The sequence below is a fragment of the Sciurus vulgaris genome, assembly GCF_902686455.1.
Source record: "Sciurus vulgaris genome assembly, chromosome: 12".
Taxonomy (NCBI): Eukaryota; Metazoa; Chordata; class Mammalia; order Rodentia; family Sciuridae; genus Sciurus; species Sciurus vulgaris.
The window spans coordinates 108,804,350-108,825,976 of NC_136473.1; the positions used below are offsets into that span (position 1 = coordinate 108,804,350).

At 42.8% G+C, this 21,627-nt stretch overlaps 1 protein-coding gene across 4 annotated transcripts in view; it reads right to left on the reverse strand.

The window, feature by feature from the left end:
* Positions 1 to 5,056: 5,056 nt before the first annotated feature.
* Positions 5,057 to 21,627, reverse strand: part of FMO4 (flavin containing dimethylaniline monoxygenase 4) — a 28,989-nt gene continuing 12,418 nt past the window's right edge. For 2 of the 4 annotated variants that reach the window (XM_079106570.1, XM_079106568.1), the window contains exons 5-9: positions 16,849 to 16,991; positions 15,503 to 15,702; positions 13,511 to 13,860; positions 11,076 to 11,145; positions 7,899 to 9,301 (exon numbers count right to left, since the gene is read on the reverse strand). In XM_079106570.1, coding sequence (XP_078962696.1) covers positions 8,842 to 9,301; positions 11,076 to 11,145; positions 13,511 to 13,860; positions 15,503 to 15,702; positions 16,849 to 16,991 — 1,223 coding nt within the window. In that variant the 3' untranslated portion in view covers positions 7,899 to 8,841. Of the gene's footprint in view, positions 5,186 to 5,876; positions 5,990 to 7,898; positions 9,302 to 11,075; positions 11,146 to 13,510; positions 13,861 to 15,502; positions 15,703 to 16,848; positions 16,992 to 21,627 lie in introns of those variants that run through there. The other 2 variants (XR_013758165.1, XM_079106569.1) reach the window with 2 other exon arrangements.

Here is a 21,627-nt window from a genome sequence, read left to right on the forward strand (position 1 = left end):
CTGAGTCACATCCCCAGCCCTTTTTATATTTTATTTAGAGACAGGGCCTCACTAAATTGCTGAGGCTGACTTTGAACTTGAGATCCTCCTGCCTCAGTTTTCTGAGCCACTGGGATTACAGGCCCAGCATCTCATTAATTACTGAGTGAGACAGTGTGATGCTGAAGTTGTTTTGAAGAGCATTTGAGGGTATTTATAGACAATTTAATAAGGAAATGTTAGAATAAGTTTTCTTGGTTGGCAACAAAACTGATTGATGTCTAATAGGGTGAAAACTACACACTTCTGATATATCTCCTACTGTGTATCTATTGATCATAAATCTACAAGTCAGAGTAGCTTCACAGAGTTCCTAATTAAAAATAAGAAGAAAAGTCAGAAGATGGCCACTTCCCCTAATAAGAAGAAATAATCCTTGGGAGGACAGCCGAGCAGAGACCTGATGTCCGTGTTCTGTGGCCTTGCTCTTGGGCAGTCTGAGCGGGCAACCTTCGTTCTAACCTGTACCGTCCGTGACGCTGTGGCTCTGGGGTGGTGCGCAGTGCGCTATGTGGTTACGTGCAGGGACTCCAGAGTGAAGCTCTGCCCCAGGTGGATCTTGCTTCCATTCTCAGTATCTATGTGACCTTCCTAAATTAGATAATCTCTTCCTTAATTTTCTCATCTGTAAGGGGAGGGTAACTATAACACTTCTTTTTTTAAATTTTTTTTACTTTTTACAGACTACATTTTGATTCATTGTACACAAATGGAGTATATCATTTTGTTTCTATGGTTGTACATGATGTAGATTCATACCATTCATGTATGAAAAACACATGTACACAGGGTCATGATGTCTGCCTCATTTTTCATACCCCCCTCCCTCTCATTTCCTTCTACCTAATCTAAAGTCCCTCCATTCTTCTCTTACTCCCACCCCCGCACCCCTATTATATATCATCATCCACTTATCAGGAAAAACATTTGGCTTTGGCTTTTTGGGATCGGCGTATTTCACTGAGCATGATATTCTATAACACTTCTTTCAAAGGTTGCTGTTAGGATTAGGTGAGCCGTGCATCAAGTGCATAGGGCCAAGTCTACCACAGGGTGAGAGCTGTATCTGAGTATCATTTGGGAAATCTGTTATGATACAGAGTGTTCAGGATGTCCAGGACAGAAGTTCAGGACATTTTAATCCTCCAACCCAGGTTTCTTGATGAAGGCCAGTGCTGCTGTGTGCCTTGTCTTCCGACTGGCCCAGGAAGCTGAGAGGGGGGTCTGCGTGCCGGAGGGGAGTGGAGGCAGGGGCACCTGGGGAGGGGCTGTGTGGCCCAGACAGGACTCATCAAGAAAGGCTTTAGGATAACCAATTAAAACAAATTAAAAAAAAGAATGGACTTTAGAGGGAACTGGGGACAGGAAGTACTCAGCGAGCTTATCAATGAGAGCAAACTGTGCTTTCCTTCCACCAGTGGTACCAGGTCAGCCGTTCAAGATGGCAGAGGGTGATACAAAACACACATACAGACTTTCTCGGAGCAGTGCCTTGAGCCACACTTGAAATACTTGATGATCATTTTCAAACATACTAAGCACACTTCTCAATGGTCACAGAGGAAGACAGATCATATGTGAAAATCAAGTCTGGAAATTGGAAGAGAACAAAGTGGTAACTATTGAATGTCAGCCATCGTGACTTAGGACAAAGACAGAGTGGAAGGATGGTACAAAACAGGCGTGCAGGACACCAACAGGCAATGGGAGGAAACCAGCTCAGTCAGTAGAGCGAAGCAGGGCTCATCTGGGTTATCCAGCAACAGAGAGTAACCACACGAGTGCTGATAGCACAGGGCACTAAGTCTCTGCAGACATTTTGACTGGGACAAGGGTTTATTCGGTTTTCTTCTTTAACTGCACAGTTTTGATCAGCTAGACTTGAAGGGAGAAGATCTCCTAATCCAGAGAAAGGCTACCTAGTTGCAGCTGGACGTGCAAAGATCAGAAATCTTGGATGTGAATGGAATAAAGAGTGAAAAAGACAGGTGTGGATTCCTAAGATCAGCACAGCAAGATGTATGAATAAAACAGTTTTTTTTACTGTGTGCAGAGTAGATTGAAAGACCATATAGAGAAACATTTAGACAGCAATATAGAAACTAAGGGTTCTTCTTAGACTTCAATATTGGTGGTATTTAAAAATTATTTGTTTTGAGTAATTCACACAATAAGTTGATTATCCATTGCTGTTTTTGTACGTGGCCTCTATGTTTGAAAAGAAAAGCCATCTTCCCTCCCTCAGTCTTATGCATTAAACATTATTTTTGGTGGAGTTCATTATCTGTGCTCAATCAGTTACTGGCATCCTTGTTATCTGTGTGAAATGAATGAATCACTAAGTCAGTCAGCTAAAGTGGTGACCAACCTGCATTGGGACCATGTTACAACCATTTTGGACTCCACAGAAGGACTTATTCTGATTAGGGAGTCAACCAAGACACCGGGAGGTCAGATAAAGGGGGAATCTAGAATGGTGTCCAGCTACTGCAGGGAAGGTCTCTTGGAGCTTCTGTAGAACATGTGTTTTAGGAATCAGTAAAAATGCCAATTGTAGGAGGTATGTGGAACCTCTTAGTCATGTCCTTGTCTCAGAAATGATATATTATTCATTCATTTATTCTTCCTTTGATAAGTATTTACTGAGGAATTTCTGTGCGCCTGACCCTGTTAGGAAGCAAACTAGGAATAGCAATGAATAAAACAGACAAGTTCTTATATGGCTTACTATGTGGGGGGTAGAATAAATGACCAAGTTAAGAAAGGAACACAGGGGTGGTTCCATAATGTTAAGTGGTGTGAAGGAAGGAAACAAATAAATGCAAGGATGAGGTCCTCATGGGGGCAGTGTGGAGAAAGAGTCTGCTTAAATAGCTCATCAGAGAAGGCCCCTTTTCTCCTCATTGGAGAAGACCCCTGAGGCTTGTAAGCCGAGCCCTGAAGAATGAAAAGGAACCCACCGAAGGTAAAGGGAATAGAAGGATGTCTACCAGGGGGAGAGTGGTGCGGGATTGGGCCAGTAGGCTGAACTTCGTAGGCCATATAATGAACTTGGCTGTTGTTGGAAGTGCGACGGGAAGGTTTTATGTAAGGGTACAATGTGCTATGAAAAGATGATTGTGTCATGGAGAATAAATGGGTAGAGGCTGGTGAGAATAGAAGTTGGGCGGCTCGTGTGCAGTTATCTATGTGAGAAGTAACAGCGTGGATTAGGCTAGAACATGTGGACTTGTCAGCTTTTGCTGCGGGCTGATAATGTAAAGGAAGAGGGAGTACAGCTCATGGCTAATGTGTGTTGATGACACTTTGGGGTAGGAAGCTGACAAACAGCAAGCCAGCAGACAGAAGAGAAGGAATGGAGTCGAAAGGGAGGATTTTTTAAATGATGCTTTCGTTGGGCATTTTGTGCATGTGTGTGTACAAACACGTGTGCACATGGGCTTGCATGCTGGCGAGAGAACCCAGGGCCTTGCACATGCTGAGTGCTCACTCTACTCCTGAGCTATGTCCCCAGCCGCTTTATTGGGCATGTTCATGGTATACTAATAAATATTGATTCCAAAGGAAAAGCTAGGAGATGGGAGTTAGAGGTACAATTCAGTGACAAGTTAACAGTAGGTAATGTTGAGTCTTTGCGCGCTTGCTCCCTAATTGGCACCTCTCTTCCTTGTCTGGTCTGGAAGCTTATAGGATAAAACAGAGTAAAGATTAAGTCAAGAATATTCATTATCGATAGAGCCAAGACAGCATATGTGGGCCTGCTGGCTAAACTTGGGCATTAGGAGACTCCCTGCCCGTGAGCCTCTGCGGGCAGGCTCATTCCTGCCAGGAAGACAGTGGAGTTTGTGGGCAGTGGTTATTCTCCACAGATGTGCCAGTCAGATAATCACTGCACCTTGCAGCATGCAGAAGCACCGTGAAGAAAGGACTGGAGAGAGCCTGGGCTACATTCATTGAGGTCCTTTCACAGGAAGGGTGCATCTGGGGTGGGGAAGTATATTTGGAAAACGCAGGAGGCGGAGAGGGAGGGGTACATTTCATAGAGCAAGGCAGAAACCTTGTGAACTGCCTCCAACTCTCAGTTTAACTATGAACGATATTATGAGTGAAAACAACTATTTTGGACCGGGTTTGGAAAAGTGAGAATTTAGTCTTATCTGCTCTACTGGGTAGGAAGAACTTTTAGAATATAAGGATTTCGGAGAATTAATGGTGCATTCCTCGTTCACAGAGACACAGGTGTTAGAACTACTGAGAGCCCCAAAGCCCTGACCCATAGCTCGAGCATGAGACTTTCCCAGGACCTGATCCAGCCAGGAGACTTTCAGGAGCCCGTCGGCCTGGAGAAACGCAGGTCCGCGCGGTGAGCAGCTTCACTGAACTGCCTTTCTGTCACTCTGCTATCTATTCCTGCCCTCGAAGAGTGCAGTACCAAGGAGAGGTGTGAAGAAACGAGCACGAGGAGTCGGCCCAGCATCTGCATTTCTAAAGTTACGAGCCCGCGTGGGGAGCACAACTGTCATACGCGAGCATACACACGCATGGATGCGCTCCTAGTGCTCACCGTTTCCCTTCACTCCCTTGCCTTCCTCCCCTCCCTCGGATTCGGCTTCCCATCCCCTGTGCCATCAGGCTGGCAGGTGGGGTCCGGGGAAGCTGGAGCCCCTGAGCAGCACGTGTAGGCTCTGCGCGGCCCCCGGAGAAGCGTGGGTGTTGAGCCCTGCAGTTCATGCTTCTCCAGGAGGCTCCATCGGAAAGGTCAAAAAGCTGCTGCACCACCTGGGCATCCGTATTAGCAGGACCTACAGACAATGAGGACGCCTGGTGGCGATGGCTGGTGGGTGTTTGTGGGGGGAGCAGGGGCTGTGAGGGGAAGTGGCCTGGAATTCCCGTCTTCACATACAGTAGACGATTCCGTTCTCTTGGCCAAGCACCTTCAGGGCCGGTGCACTGACCACTGAGCTCCTCTTACTACTAAAGCTTGATCTCGTCTGAATTGCTTGTTCTGGAAGTTTGATGGGACCTGGATCCATTCTCATACCACAAAAAACTTTCAGTGGTACCTTTATTGATGAAAGAAAGTATTTCAACCGTTTTAATTTTTCTGAATGGCCGTGAAATGGTTTTACATGATCTTCACACCAACCTGTAATGACATAAAGAGATCATGGTTTAAGAATCCTATTTAGGAGATAATGTAGAATTTCAAGTATAAGATATGATAGAAAACCCCCCGAAATGAATTCAAGTTTTAACTAAAACCTGTGAAGTTTTATTTGGAAGTATATCATAAATTCTGTATTTAATATTTCCCCTGAAATGTTGCTATTTCTTGGCTTAAGTAATTTACTTCAGTATGAAAAGGTAATTTTCCCTGTGACCACATAGATCACACTTCTCTAGTTTGTCACAGTGTGGCTCACAAAAACTGTCCTCGTTTTCTGTGCACGTCATGGTGTGAACGAGGCTGGCAGCTGCTGCCGTGACATGCCTGCCTCAAGGCCTTCCTACTGATTCCTACCCTTCCATGACACTGTCCCTGGGGCCACGCTGTCCCTTGACACAGCTTTCACTGGGATCACTTCGAGTGTCACCTCTTCAGAAAGGCTTTGTCTGAGCATCCCAGCTGGCTCCCCCATTGTCTCCTAAGCCTGCTTGGTTGATACTGGAGGCAGTTGTCACTATTCCCTGTCTGTCACAGTGGCACAGAGTTCTGTGAAGTCAAGGACTTTCTCTGTATTCACCATGTTTCCCCACGATGTCGAACGGTGCTTAGAACATAGTAAGTGCTCAGTACATATTTGTTGAGTTAACGAATGAATTATCCGATCACTCACAATTTATTTTCTCTAAAACCCTCACCCCTCTTCAACCAGACAGCCTCTTCTGGATGCTGTGGTCACCAATGTCTTTGTGGTCAGTCAATGATGATCATCTGATCGCGCAGACTCTACAAAGCAAATCATTGACAGAGTGACATTACATGTCTTGCAAAATAAGAAGGATTTCAAAAAATTGCTGAAGGTGATATTAGAGAACTGCTAAGCCACAGGCAACTCTGGCTGTAGCAGCATTAAACCAGGAAGACATTTTAAGAATGGCAGAGAGATGATTGGCATGTGAGATGACAAGAGTTTCAAAAGAGATTTGTGTAAATATGAGAGAATTGAAATTTTAGTTACTTGGCAAAATCAATGAAAACTTTGAATATTAAAAAGTTGCTAACTTATAATCTAGTTTTGAAAGTCGAAAGGAAGTCATAGAGGTGTTTTATCTTGCTGTCATATAAATTCTCACAACTAGGCAATTCCTTTTAGCAGATGGTTCCAGTTAGAATTCAAATTTGACTAAATGAAAGGCCAAGCAAGCTTATTTTCATAATTCTGGTCTTATTGAGCAATGAAGTCTTGATCAAAACTAATGTTTTCCCCTAACATTTACTATGAAATTTTGATTGTCATTTAAAATGGATTTACTTCCAAAGCCCTTTTCCTGGTAACAGGTATTCTTTGAGAACTAGAGTCATGGACATGCTAAATACAATGCTTAAATTCTGTTCAGAGTGTAGAGGCAGCACAGAGAGGCAGGAGCCAGCAGGCAGGCAGGCAGGTGCAGCTTCCTGGAGGAAGAGGTGGAAGAGGTCAGGGCTTCGCTGACTAATTGAGGGGATTTGAGGTAGGTAGGGGAATTCCCTCCTGAGGCAGCTAGTGGCTTTAGGGTTGCATATGTTTGGTTTAAAGCCCTATCTCCTCCTCGCTGTGCAAACCAGAGTAAATTACTTCTGTAAGTCTTCGACTTCTTATTTGAAAATTCAAGCATTGAAAAAATTGCACATTACAGGTTTAAGTTATGATGAACTAATAGGACATCTCAGTTCTGCTCTCTCCCTCAAGAGCTTGTGAGTAGTTAGATTAAACAGGATATTTTTCCTGTTGGTCAGCTTTAGTGGGTTTTTAAGTCCACTGAGGAGTTGTCCGTTAAAACCAGACACGTTAGCTGGTCATTTCAGGATGGTCACTTATAGCCCGTGAGAACAGTTTTCCTTTGCTATTTTTTACCTGCTGCATTCAGGAGAGTCCATCTGAGGGTGGAGGGGCACAAGGACAAAAGAGTGACAGAGTTGTACAGGCCAGGCCTCCTGATTACACAACAACCCCTTAATGCAGAGAACAGAAAACGTCTTTCTATTCTGCAGCAGTTAGCAGCCAATTTGCTCTGCATACAAGACCCTGCCCTCCCTCCCTCACTGTTCACTCTGCGGTTGGTGCTATTATTTATCCCCATTGTCCAGATGAGGACACTGAGGCTTGGAGAGGCTAAGTGACTTGGCCAGTTCCTCATGGCTGATGCCAGAACTAAGGTGGCAACCCAGGTCTCCTTCTCCAGGGAGTGACCTTAACCAGTAGTCTTGGAGCCCAGTCACTGTGTGGTGGTTGTCTGATTGCCACATGGACTGTCTTTTACTTATCATATTAGCTTTTGGTGGGCTGTCTTTGTTCATTTGCAAGGCTGGGTTAATATGGGTAATTTGTCATGTTGGAAGAAGAAAAGAATGTAGTGCATGAGAGCAGATAAGGAGTGCCAGCCAGTGAAGCCACTGTTAATTCATCAAATATTTATTCAGCAGTGCTTGGTGTCAGGCAGTGTTTTGAATGAACAACAGATGGCTCTTTTTAGGAGCTAACCCTTTATTAGGAGACACCACGGAGAGAAAAGAACAAGGCCCAGCAGTGCATGGAGTGTGGTCATTACCCGGGGATGGTCGACTCTGTTCAGGGAAGTCTGCACAGAGCAAGGTGAACCTGGAGGCTGACTTCCTGGACAACAACTGGCACACCCACCTTCTGGCTCTTGGTTGGATTTGGAGGTGATACGAGGGAAGGAAGAGATTCCCGCTTTGGGGGCCACCAGGCACTGCCTTTCTCACGCAGCTGAAAGTCATTGCCCTGTTGCTGACCTCCGACATAGCTCCTTCTTCCTCGCTTTAGCAATTCCCTTCCTTCTTGGCCTAACTGGGTCTAGGGATAGTAAAGCCACCTTACTGTAGTCCGAGGGCATTTTATTATTCCTTCAATTTCCAAAAAATGTGCAAATATTTTTGAATAATCTCTATATTAAAATTTCCATGAATCATGCAGTTTGAGTATCATCATCTTATTCTTTTCGGGACCCTGATAGAAATGATGATCAAATTTTAATTTTAGGCAATAATGATCATATTTTTATGTTAGGCAATAATGATCACACTATTATTTTAGGATAGCTGCTTAGATAGCAGGGTAGAATGTGCACTGGAAAGGGACACAAGAAAGAAGGCACTGAGACCGAAAAATGGACACAATATAATAATTCTGCTAACAGATGACTGGGCCTAAACTTGGATTATAGACATTCTGGTGGAAGGAGAGAAGGGATACACAAGATCCTTGAAGACAGAATTATGGCTTGATTTAAACCTTGAAACCAATAAGATTCGTCCTCACCAAATGCTAGTGTATTAGTCCATTTTCCATTGTTATAATAGAAGACCTTAGATTAGTAATGTATCAAGAAAGTAAGTTCATTTGGCTCATGGTTCTGGAGGCTGGGAAGTCAAAGGGCATGGGGCAACTCCTGGTGAAAACTTTGTGCTTTCATAACATGTTGGAAAGGGGGAAGGTTTACTTCTCAAGCAGAGGCTTGGAAAGGGCAGACCACCTCATCACAACTTCATGGACACTAGTCCAGTTCTGTGAGTGGCATTAACCCATCTATAAGGATAGAGTACACATGACCCCAGTCCCTCCCATTAGTCCCCACCTCTCAGTGCTGCCAGCTGGAGACCAGTCTGCCTGCCCATGAATTCCAGGGGGCACACCCAAACCACAGCCCCAGGTGAGGGGAGATTCTATCTCGAATCAACTTGGGAAGTGGAGATTTATAGATGAGTAGGAGGAAGGCAAGCAGGAGAGGTCCCCCCCAAGCTCCCAAGCAGTGTGATGTGGAGGCAGGCTTGGGGGCGTCAGGAGCGACTCGGGTTTTGAGAGGCTTCAGTGTCCTGTCCCACTGGGTCAGGATGGCATTTCTGGCTCCATCCCATCTTCCAGGGCCCACCAGGCGGTATTGGTAAGGGGTACATGGTCCAAAGAAAACTTCCCAAGCTAGTCTGGGATCCCTGAGGAACAGAAGTGGGACGCTGGGCTTCACGCCTATGGATGCAGCCAGCTCGTCCATGTAGAGAATGTAGTTGAGCTTGTTCTGACCCGTGTCTCCGAGCACACCCCTGTGGGAAGAAGAGACACACGATTCGCAGGGTCCTCCTGGCCCCATGTTCCCCGTGCTATGAGACCCTCCCTCCTCCTGCTGTGGCCTTACTTCCTTTTCAGAATCAAACCATGTTTTGGAGATGTGTTTCTGCACTGGGAAGAAAAGGCAAAAGGAATTCTCTTCAGAGGGCGATTAACCTGTTGAAAGAGGTGGCGGAAGGAGGCATTTGAAGAGAAGCTTTTGGTCCTTGAGTCTGATGTGAGGATCAAGTCTGATGGGTCCAAATGCAGCAGCGGCCGACGAATGAAGAGGACTGGGAGGCGCACAGAGGAGCGCCTCCTCTTCTGTTCATGTGACTGTGAGCCCAGAGGCTGCGCTTGGCTTACAGGATGGAACTGGACACATGCGCCTGGCATCATGTGAAGCCTTCATCTGTGCCCGTGTCTGCTGTTAAGCCTTCATAAGGTCCCATGCCATTCCATTAGTCAATCAATCAATCAGACATTCCAGGCACCATTCTAGGTGCTGGGGCCCAACCGTGAGCAAGGCCGGAGCTCACTCTGACGGGGGAGCGACAGACCCTACGCGGCTCAGTCCAGCAGACATGGGAGGTGCCGGGTGGCAGGGGGTGTTCTGAGAGACAGAAGCAGGGCAGGGGAGGTGGGGCGAGTGTGGAGGGCGGTTGCAGTTTTATACAATGTTGTCAAGAAGACTTCTCATGGGGTCACCATTTAGCAGTGAGCCATGCAGGTGTCTGGGGGGGAGACTTCCAGGCAGAAGGAAGGCTAACTGCGAGGGCTCAGGGGAGCGAGGCTGGGCCTGGCTGAGGAGGGGTGAGGAGGCAGACACCACGGGGCAGCGGGGGAGAGGGCAGGCAGCGAGGTGTGCCGGGGGCAGGGCGCCCTCCGGGAAGGGAGGCAACCTGAGGGTTTGAACAGGAGCAGCGTGGCCCGGCTCAGAGCAGAGTGGGGGACAGGTGAGGGTGGCGGCAAGCGTCCCGGTGGCCTGGTCAGAGGTGTCAGCAACAGGGGCTGTGAGAAGGGTCTGAGTGCGGGATTCCTGTGGAAGGCAGAAGCTGACAGTGTGTGCGGACACAGGGTCCGAGAGGGCACGAGGAGAGGGCTTCTCCAGTGCCACTCGGCTTGAACCAGAGGCCTGCTGGGGGAGAAGCCTGGGCACGTCTGACAGGGCAGGCAGTGAGAGGGCCCTAGGAGTCTGCTTGCAAGCTGGCAGGGCCGTCATGCCTGCAGTCCCAGGACTTGGAGCCTACTCCAGGAGTTCAAGGCCAGAAGGCCAGCCTGACAGCAAGACCTCATCTCAAAAAAAAAAAAAAAAAAAAAAAAAAAGAGCGAGTTCACGTTTAGACATATGACATTTGAGAAGCCTGTAACCATGCAAGGGAGCTGCCCAGAGGGACTGGAGCAGGGGCTGGGGCGCTGCGGAAAGGCTCGGGTTGAAGACCACTTGGAGGCGCGAGGATGTGAAGCGTTCACAGCTGCATGAGGCCCTGAGGCGTGAGCACTAGGTCTGGGCTCCAGGCGCTTCAGGAGTGAGCCAGGGGAGACGCCAGCAAATACAGAAAGGGCAGCCCGGGAAGTGCAAGGAGAGGAGAGGGCGGATTCCAGTGCCAAGCCAGAGCAGGACCCGGCCCGGGACTTGTCTTAACGCCACGCGTCTCGTTGGCGCAGAGGGGTTTCCAACCTCCACGCTGCTTCTGAGGAGCGGCCCTACAGCCACCGAGGATCCGAAATTTATTGGCAAGTTTTCCCTGCGGCAACCTCTTTTCATACCTTTTAATGAGCTCCTCCTTTTTGGTAGCCTCAGCCATCAACTTCTGGGGTGGAGGTATCTCACAGAGCCCTGGGGGAAGAATCAGAAACACACTGAGGCCCGCGACCCCGCTCCAAGTCCTCTGGTTCTGGTCTCCCGCCGCGCTGCCCTACAGTACGACAGCCAGGGCTGACGAGCTGGCGCGCAGAGGACGTTCCGGGGGAGCCCTTCCTGCTTGCTGGCCAGGAGACACGCCGCCGGCCTCGGCTCGGCCTGCCCCACACGCGAGAGCCGCTGCCCGCCACGCCCCTCCAGCGGCTCGGTGCTCAGCTCACGCCTCCACGCATAGCGTGTCGGGGTGTTAGAGCTGCTCCAACGGGAACACAACGACCCCACTTCATAACGCAGCTCCGGCACACGGCTGGTTGTTACATGGGGAGCCTCAGGTGTGACAGGGGCCTGAGTCTCATGGAGGCTCTGCCTGCTTGCGCTGGGCGAGGACCAGCTCTGCTCAGACTCCCCTCTGGACAGTGTCAGCAATTGGCCTCGGTTTTGCCTTCACAGCGTGGACTCTGGCCTACCTCTGCAGTTGCCCAGCGTCCATGCCTGCTCTGTGAACCTCCTCCCACTGGACTCACCCTGCCCACCATCCCACTTTGGCCAGTCCTGCCCTGCCAGGCCAACCCCAGGGTGTGGGCTTCCAATCCTCGTGAGAGGTTTGACACAGCTTGGGGTGCACTTCCTACGAGGGTCACTTTCCTGAAGCACTAGCAAGACTTGGTGTTCCTGGAAGCCGACTGTTGAGCGTGCAGCTACCCCTGCATCAGCCTTGCCATTCTAATAGGCAGTTTGGAGCTCATTATGAACTACTTCCAAAAACCAGGCACTTGAGTCTGCTATGGTCTTCATTTAATTGGATAGCGCTGTGAAAGCACTGCAGTGGTCTTAAAGAAATACAAATTCGTGGTAACTTAATGAAGGCTTGGGAATTTTCTTCTGTAATATAAATAAGGTGAAAATCTTCTAAACACCTCCTCTCCCATTCAGATAGCATGTGTGTCAATCTAGGAGCACACAGGTCTTTTGTTTTCTTTTTTGTGGTACTGAGAGTTGAACCCAGAGCCTTGTGCATGCTAGGCAAGTGCTCTGCCACTGAGCTACAACCCTAGCCCTTTCAATTTCATTAATTAATTAATTTTTGGTGCCAGGGATTGAACCCAGGAGTGCTTAACCACTGAGGAACAACTCCAGCCCTTTTTATTTTTTATTTTGAGACAGGGTCTCACTAAGTTGCTTAGGGCCTTGCTAAGTTGCTGAGGCTGGCTTTGAACTTGTTATCCTTCTGCCTCAGTTTCCCAAGTTGCTGGGATTATAGGCATGCACCACTACACCTGGTCCCCTAGCTCTTTTAAAGAAAAATATATATTTTGAGACAGGGTCGCACTAATTTGCCCAGGCTGGCCTCAGAACTTGTGATCCTTCTGCCTCAGCCTTCTGAGTAGCTGGAATTAGGAGCTTATACCACCATGCCCAGCCGAGAGCATGGGTTTTTAGGTGTGGTTAATATCTATTTGCATTTGTACAGTGGGCTAGAAGTCATCACTACTTAATACTGTATTATATGCTACTTGTAAATTATTGGTTGTTGTTTTTATTCATTAAGGACAGCTGGTTGTCCCAACCGCGAATGCTATTTATATTTAAAGATAATACACTGCAGTTCTTTAGAATGCTCACTAGTCTAAATCCTGCACTCTTATAGCAGGCACACTGAGAAGGGCAAGAGGAGGCAACAGTGGTCACTTAATGGGCCTCTCCTGTGTCAAGTATGCCACTTGAGGCTTGGCAGACATAAATTTTTAACAAGTCCTGAGAAAGAAGGTCTTCCATCCTTGCTTTACAGACAAAGTGGTTGAGGTGCAAAGGTTCCTTGCCCACTTGGCTCTGGACCTCACCAGCCCTGGCTCCAGCATGTGTGCTGTCATGGTGGGATCTGGCAGGAAGTCGTGTCCAGTGTCTACAATATTGTGATAAGCATTTTTAAAGGTTACTATCTCTTCATATCTCAGTTTTATCCACAGTATGCATTATTCCAGTATCTTTTAAAGTAATATAAAATTCTACTTCTAGTAATAAATGGAAAGACAGGAGTAAACAGATTGGACTAGAATAGAATAGGCTCTTGAAGCTTCCAATCAATTCAGTTCATCTGAGAAATTTGATTACATTCTGTTCAAATTTATCCCATCTACAGAGTGAGAAACCCTTCTGCTCAGTCAGATGGAGTGACACACACTCATTATACTACTACACATATGTATGATTAATTGCTCATTTAATTTCTTGTAATATTTATATCACTTTAGCGCAGATCTGTTTGATTTTTAGCTAAATGGCAGGGAGATAATTTTAAGATTCAGCTGACCATACAGGGCTTTAAATAGAGTCAAGGTACCTTTGAATACTCTTGTGGCCCACCGTGCTTGGAGCTCTGTGCCTGCTAAGATGGACCCCGTAAGGCTGATAAGGCCAATGATGGCTAAAGTTGCTCTCTCCAGGCTTGGGGGAAAGACCTGCTTATATAGGAACGTCTTTGTACAAAGGCTTTGGAGAGATTCTTCAAGAAAAGGAAAAGAAAATATATATCCTGTAGTAAAGATCACAGTATCGATGTTGGCTTCCACTGTCCCATCTTCAAAGATAGCAGAGGTCTCTGTGAATCTCTTCACACTGGTTTTCATAGTGACCAGCCCACACAGGATGCAGGTTGGCAGCTCATCATTCACAATAAATTTCGGATTTTTCCTTTGACACAGAAGAGAAAAATATTCACTGTGGTTATAGCTATGAGATATCTAGCCAATGATTTATTCAGTCAATTGAGGGAAATTATGTGCCAAGCCAAGGAAGTGAATGTCTAATTAGTCATCGGTCATGATGTCTAATTCAAAGTTGTCTGGCTTACTGTTTACAATGTGTTTTCTTTCCATGTTCTCAGTAGAAGACACATGGAAAATGTTGAACCCCACTCTTTCCTGACTCAATTGTCAATTCTCTATCTTTTGTAATTAATTTGTGGAGCTTCACTTTTCTTGAAGTGTCAGCACTGAGTATACGACAAATCGCTGGATGACCAGTTTGGGGTTTCATGTCACCTATGCTTCCAGGAATGACATCAGGCAAGGGGGCCATTAGGAAGAAACTCTTTGAATGCCAAATCTGGATCTGCTTATGCTGATGAGTATTTTCATTGTGAGCATCATTCTGCCTAATCATCAGACATGCTGTCTTTATTAGGTTTACACATTCTATCATCCTTTGCCATTAGTTTTTTAAATAAGTTGAAATATATTTTACCAAAGAATATTTGGGTCAAGCACATAATAAAAACCACATTTTAATGATCTTATATGCATTTCAAAGCTTTTCTTTTCCTTGCCAGTGTGCAATTCTATGCAGAGGTATATCACAATAGATCACTTCAGGAAATGCTATTGTAAATTCAGACCTCCTCCTCATTCAGTCAGAATATTTATTATAGACCAGCTGCACACACTGATGCTCAACACTGTATTTTTTACATGGTAGCAGTTTTGAGAGTCCTCAGGGCCAATCTAAATTTCCTGACTTTCAAGCTGCAAATGACAACATCCATCATTTTCTTGAATCACTACTTTTGTTATTGAACCTTTTGAGTTCTGAATAATACAGAATGAAAAATATTGATTTAAAAATTTTCCCATGAGAAATTCAAATCAAAACTACGAGATACCATCTCATCCCAGTTAGAAGGACTGTAATTAAAAAAAAAAAAAGTCAAATGCTGGTGAGGTTACTGAGAAAAAGGAGCTTTTATACACTGTTGGTGAGAATGTAAATGAATACAGCCATTGTGGAGAAGAATATAAAAGGTCCTCAAAAAGCTAAAAATAGATCTACCACATATGCTCCAGCTAATCCCAGTTGTGGATATATAGTCAAAGGACATACCCATTTATTTTGGCATTATTCACAGTAGCTGAGGTATGGAGTAAACCTAGGTGTTCATCATTAGAAGAATGAATAAAGAAATGTGGTATATATGTATACAGTTGAGTACTATTCAGTCATAAAGAAGAACAAAATGCTGTCATTTGAAATGGATGGAACTGGAAGACATTGTGTTAAGTGAAATGAGCCAGACACAGAATAACAAGAACCATATGTTCTCATATGTGGAAGCTACAAAAAGTCAACCTGAAAGTAGAATATTGATTCTAAGAGACTGGGAAGAGAGTATGTGTGTGGTAGGGGAGGGTGGAAAAAGGATGGATTTGATCAGTGCAATATGTATATATTTGGAAATATCACAGTGAACCCCATTAGCATTACAGTTAATGCATGTTCATAAAAAGCGAAGAATATAAATAAATAAAAATTTTCCTATGAAATAAAAAAATTGAAGTACCCCTTTGTGATACTTAATCCATAAATCTCATGGTTTAGTCTTTTTTGCATTTTCTTCTCTTGAATCCAGTTTAGGAAACATGGAGGCAGCAGTTGGCGAATTAAATTATAGCATCTTCTGTTAATCATCATGTTCAAAGGGTAGCCCCCATCTGAAGAGCGGCTGAGAACCCAGGTGCCAGTTCTGGTGCTGAGAAGTACCTAGAAAGTAAGGCAAGAAGGATAAATACATGCCCATCATTTTGTAGTCTTTTTATTTAACTGTGTGTTAAATAGTCTTACAGCATTCTGGTCTTCTAACAGAGTTTTTGTAAATTTGTTCATAGATCTACACATGAATGCATATTCCTGTTGTCAGTGTTCTGAAAAGCACTTTACCTAATTTATATATGTTAAGAATTTCATTATGCTTATAGAATTATAAGAACAGGATTATAATGTTTGTAGGTATATGGTATTAACCTAGAAATTTTTAATATGTAAAGAATATAAAAATTTAGATGAGGGCTTGGAAAAGCAATTTTAACTGAATTAAATACCAACATATTCTTTCTAGATCTAATCATTATCCTATAATTTATGCTGAAGAGGAATAGATTTAAAACAGAATAGATTTAGATTTTTGTGATTTTATGTTTGATCTTTCTAAAATCATTATATATACTTCTTAGGCAAGAAGTGTTGCTTTTATCTTAAACTAAGCTACAAATCTGGTTTCTAGTAGAAAACTTGGAGATATTTCGAAAACAACCTCCCCTTTTTATTCTTTTATTTTTTTGAAATTTTTATAATTATTATTTTTATTTAGCTTTTAATTTTTTAGACTGCATTTTGATTCATCGTACATAAATGAGGTACATAATTTCATTTTTATGGTTGTGCACAATGTAGATTCATACCATTCGTGTAATCATACACGTACATAGAGTAATGATGTCTGTTTCATACCACCATTTTTCATACCTCCCTCCCTCTCATTTTCTTCTACATATTCTAAAGTTCCCCTCTATTCTTACATGGGGTTTTGCCAGAATTGCAAAGGGTGAGTGTGAAACAAGATAATGCCTGGGATGGGGCATTCCGCCCACTTGGTTTTGTTCCTGAAGGAGCACTTCTGAAAAATGCCTGTGGTCTGGTGTTGACACTTCCTAGACTCTTTGGAGATGGTTCAATTCTGTTCAGTGGCTTCTTAAATAGTGGCCTTGAAGATTTTCGGGAGTGTTTTCACTTACCCCATGTCAGCACAAATAGGAATTGGCCAGCAGGCTTTCTGGTCCTGAGTGCCTGTCTCTAGACACCATTCGGGAAGATGGGAGTGGGCCCCTGATTCAGATGGGAGTAGTGTACCTGAGCTGCTGTTCGACTGAGCTCCACCGCAATGTCTCCTCCTGTGTTCCCAAGGCCAATCACTAAGACACGTTTGCCCTGAAAGGCTTCTGGGCTCCTGTACTCTTGACTGTGCAGGATTTGGCCTTTAAAATTATGGATTCCTGAGAAGAGGAAAGGATCAGACAGTTTGAAACATCCAAGGCTGTAATTCCCCAGTAGGCAGGGACAGGGTTTGTGGAAAAAGGAAGTTCCAGAAATACGGCAGCCCTTTGCTCCTGCCAGTAGGTGCAGGAAGTAAAACAAGCTTATGATGTTCCTCTCTTCCTGGGATGCGAGGAGCCCAGATAGACATTTAGTGCAACTTACCTGGTTAGAAATTCAGGGCACCGTATATTGCATGTGTACATTCCCTTTCAAAGCAATTTAGGAAATAAAACTCATTGCAGATAGTAAGAAACATCACACGCACTATCCTGAACGTCCTAAGGAAGAAGAAGATTATTTCTAGTCCCAAATTATGATATCCCATCTACATTATTGTATTCAACTATGATCTATCTCTCCCATGACTACACTCATATTCAAATATGTAACTGACATCTTCTTCTTTAGGATTCTGGATAAGCATCTCAAACTTTAAAAAAAAGGTAGGTTGTTGATGTATGTTATTTTACCTAATAGATATATTCTAAAGGATTGTGATTTTAAATACTGAACTGAGCAAAGCCATCCCTTAGAAATTAAAGAGAGGTAAAGACATTCCCAAACAAGAAAGTTTATCACCACTAGATCTGTCCTAAAGAAATGCTAAGGTGAGTTCTTTAAACTGAAAGGAGATGCTATTGAGTAAGCAGAAAACATTAGAAACACACTGATAAGAGTAATTGTGATGGCAAATATAGAATGCTCTAATAAACAGTGCACAGGCCATCCATATCTTTCATATGAAGACTAAAAGCCAAAATAAGTAAAAATCATAACTACATTAATGTATTAAGAAATAGGCAACACAGACAGATAGAAAATAGGATAACAAAAATTAAAAATGTAGGGGAGAATGGAGTGCAGTGATAGAATTTTTAATTAGTACTTCTCCCCTATTTTTGTTTCTTTCCCTATTTTTATGATCAATGTTAAGTTACTATCATTTCAAAATAGCTTGTTATCATAAAAAGATTTTTTTAAACCTCACTGTAATAACAAAGCAAAAATCTGCTACAGGTGTATCAAAAATAATAAGAAAGGAATCAAAACACACTACTAGAGTAGATCACTTAAACCCAAAGAAAGACTGTAAGAAAGGGAGGGAGAAAGAAAGGAACTGAAATAAAATTAGAAAACAATGGTAGTAGTAAGACCTTATCTATTATTAATTACCTTAAGTGGAAATGGCTAAATTCTCCAATTAAAAGACAAGACCCAATTATATGATGCTTACCAGAAACTCCATATCTAAGGACACATACACATAGACTAAAAGTGAAGGGATGGAAAAAGATATTGCATGACAATCCAAAAGAGAGCAGAACGGTTATACTAATTTCACATAAAATAGACCTTAAAAAGTAGTAAAAAGATCAAAGAAGGCCATATATAATGATATAATGATAAAAGGGTCAATCGAGTAAGAGGAAATAATTATAAATCTAGTGCACCACATATTGTATACACTACATATATAAAGCAAAGTATTAAATATATAAAGTAAGCACTAAATATATAAAGCAAGTATTAACAGACATAAACTCCAATACAGTAATAGTAGGGGACTTTAACATTTCCTCTTTCATCAATGGACAGATCAACCAGACAGAAAATTGATAAAGAAATAGCAGAGTTAAACTGTACCCTAGACCAAGTAGATCTAATAGGCATCTACAGGACATTCTATTGACTAATGAATAAACATTCTTCTCAACATCACATGGAACATTCTGTAGAATAGATCATATGCTAGGTACCAAGAAAAGTCTCAACAAATTTAAAGAATTGAAATCTTTAATTAAAGTATCTTATCTTTAATTAAAGTATTTTTTTTTTTTTTTTTTTTTACTATGATGCAGTAAAACTTGAATAACAAGAAAAACTTTGGTGGTTCACTACTGTAATCCTAGTGACTTGGGAGACTAAGGTAGGAGGATCACAAGTTTGAGGCTAGCCTCAGAAACTCAATGAGACCCTATTACAAAATAAAAGGGATGGGGATGTAGCTCAGTTGTAAAGCAACCCTGGGTTCAATCCCCAGTAGCAAAAGAAAGAAAGATAGATCTCATATAAATAACCTATCATTGTACTTTAAGGAAGTAGAAAAACAAGGAAAAACTAAGTCCAAAATTAATAGAATGAAAGCAATGATAAAGATCAGAGCAGATTAAAGGGAGACTAAAAATTTTAAATGATCAATGAAATGAAGCACTGGTTTTTCAAAGGAATAATTGACAAATTCTTAGCTTGACTAAGAAACAAAAGAGAAGACTCATAATGTCAGAGAAATTACAACTGATCATACAAATAAAAAGCTATCCATCAACAAATTTGTTAACCTAGAAGAAATGGACAAATTTGTTGACACATAAACCTTATTAAGACTGAACCATGAAGAAATAGTAAACCTGAACTGACAAATTCCCAGGTACATGTACCTTACCAAGACTGAAACATAAAGAAATAAAAAACTTGAACAGACCAGTAAGAAGTAACAAGACTGACTCAATAATAAATGATCTCCTACCAAAAATAGTTCAGGACAAGATGAATTCACTGCTGAATTCTATCAGACATTTAAAGCAGAATGAATACCAACTCTTGTTTAAACCATTCCAAAAAACTAAAGAGAGGGAATTCTTCTAAACTAATTCTGTGAGGCCCCATATCAAACCGGAGAAGTCACAACAAAAGAAGGAGGCTAATAAGTCAATATCCCTGATGAATAGATGAGTAGAGGCATAAATCCTCAACAAAATGATAGCAAACTGAATTCAGCAGCACATTAAAGATTTTATTGACCATAATCAAGCAGCATTTGCCCCAGGAATGCAAGGATAGCTCAATATATGCAAATCAATAAATGCAATACAAACACATCATCAGGAACAAAGAACAAAAAATATATAATTATCTAAATAGATTAGAAAGACTTCTGATAAAATTCAGTATCCCTTCATGATAAAATCATTAAACAAATTAGGTAGAGAAGGAACATGCCTGAACATAACAAAGGCCATATATAAGAAGCCAATGATTAACATCATGCTGAGGAGGGAAAAGCTAAGGGCCTCTAAAATCTGACACAAGACAAGGATGCCACTTTCACCACTTTTATTCCACACTGTACCGGAAATCCTTGCCAGGACAATGGGGCAAGAGAAAGAAATAAAGTCATCCAGTTTAGAAAGGTGGAAGTCATATTGTCACCATTTGCAGATGACATGATGTGTGTGTGTGTGGTGTGTGTGTGTGTGTGTGTGTGTGTGTGTGTGCATACACACATATATATGAAAAAGAAAACCAAAGACTTCACAGAAAAACTATTGGAAATAATAAATGAATTTCACAAAGTTGGAGGATACAAAATCAACATATAAAAATCAGTAGCACTGCTATATGCCAATGGTAAATATTCTGAAATAGAAATCAAGAAAGCAATCCCATTTACCACACCTACAGAATATGATACCTAGAAATAAATTTAACCAGAGAGGTGAAAGATCTCTACAATGAAAACTTTAAAACACCAATTAAAGAGATTGAAGAGGACATTAAAAAAAAAAAAAGGGAAAAACATGCCATGTTCATGGATTGAAATGTCAATCTTGCCAAAATGTCCATCATCCTGAAAGCAATCCAGAGAAAACAAGCAGAGTCAGTGCAATCCCCATCAAAACACCAATGACATTCTTCATAGAACTAGAAAAGACTTCTAAAACTTATTTGGAACCACCAAAATTCTCAATTAACCAACACAATCTTAGAAACAAAAACTAAACAAAACAAGTGTCATTATATTACCTGACTTCAAAACATACCACAAATCTGACTTAGTCATCAAAATAGCAGGGTTGGCATTGGCATAAAAACAGACAGAGACCAATGGAACAGAATAGGGTCTAGAAGTAAACCCACACATCCACAGGCAACTGTCTTCAACAGGGGCACTAAAAAGACACAGGCATTGTCCTCAGAATGGTGCTGAGGAGATTCTGCACGGATACTTACATGCGGAAGAATGGAACTAGACCACTATTTCTCACCATACCAAAACAAATCAAAACGGACAGAAGACTTAAAAGATCTGAAACCATGAAAGTATTGGAAGGAAACAAAGGGGGAAAGCTTTAGAACATTGAAGTGGGAAAGGATTTTTTTTTGGATAAAACCCCAGAAGCATAGGCAACACAAGTGAAAATGTACAAATCAAACTAAAATGCTATGCAGGGCAAAAGACAGAATAGAGTGAAAGTTAACTTACAGGATGGGACAAAAATTTGCAATACATACATCTGACAAGGGTTAGTATCCAGAATATATAAGGAACTTCTTCAACTCAGTAGCAAAAACAAACAAACAAAACCAAATAATCTGATTTTTTAAAAAAGGGCCATACACTAAACATCTATCAAAGGAATGGCCGATTTCTGGAAAGAAATTCTCAAGATCGTTAACCATGAGGAATGTGTGTCAAACCACAGTGAGATCTCACTTCCCTGCAGTTAGGAGGGCTGTGATAAAAAAGGCCAGCAACGCGTACTGGTGAAGGTGTGGAGGAGAGGGCGCCTGGCCACCATTGCGGCTATCCTG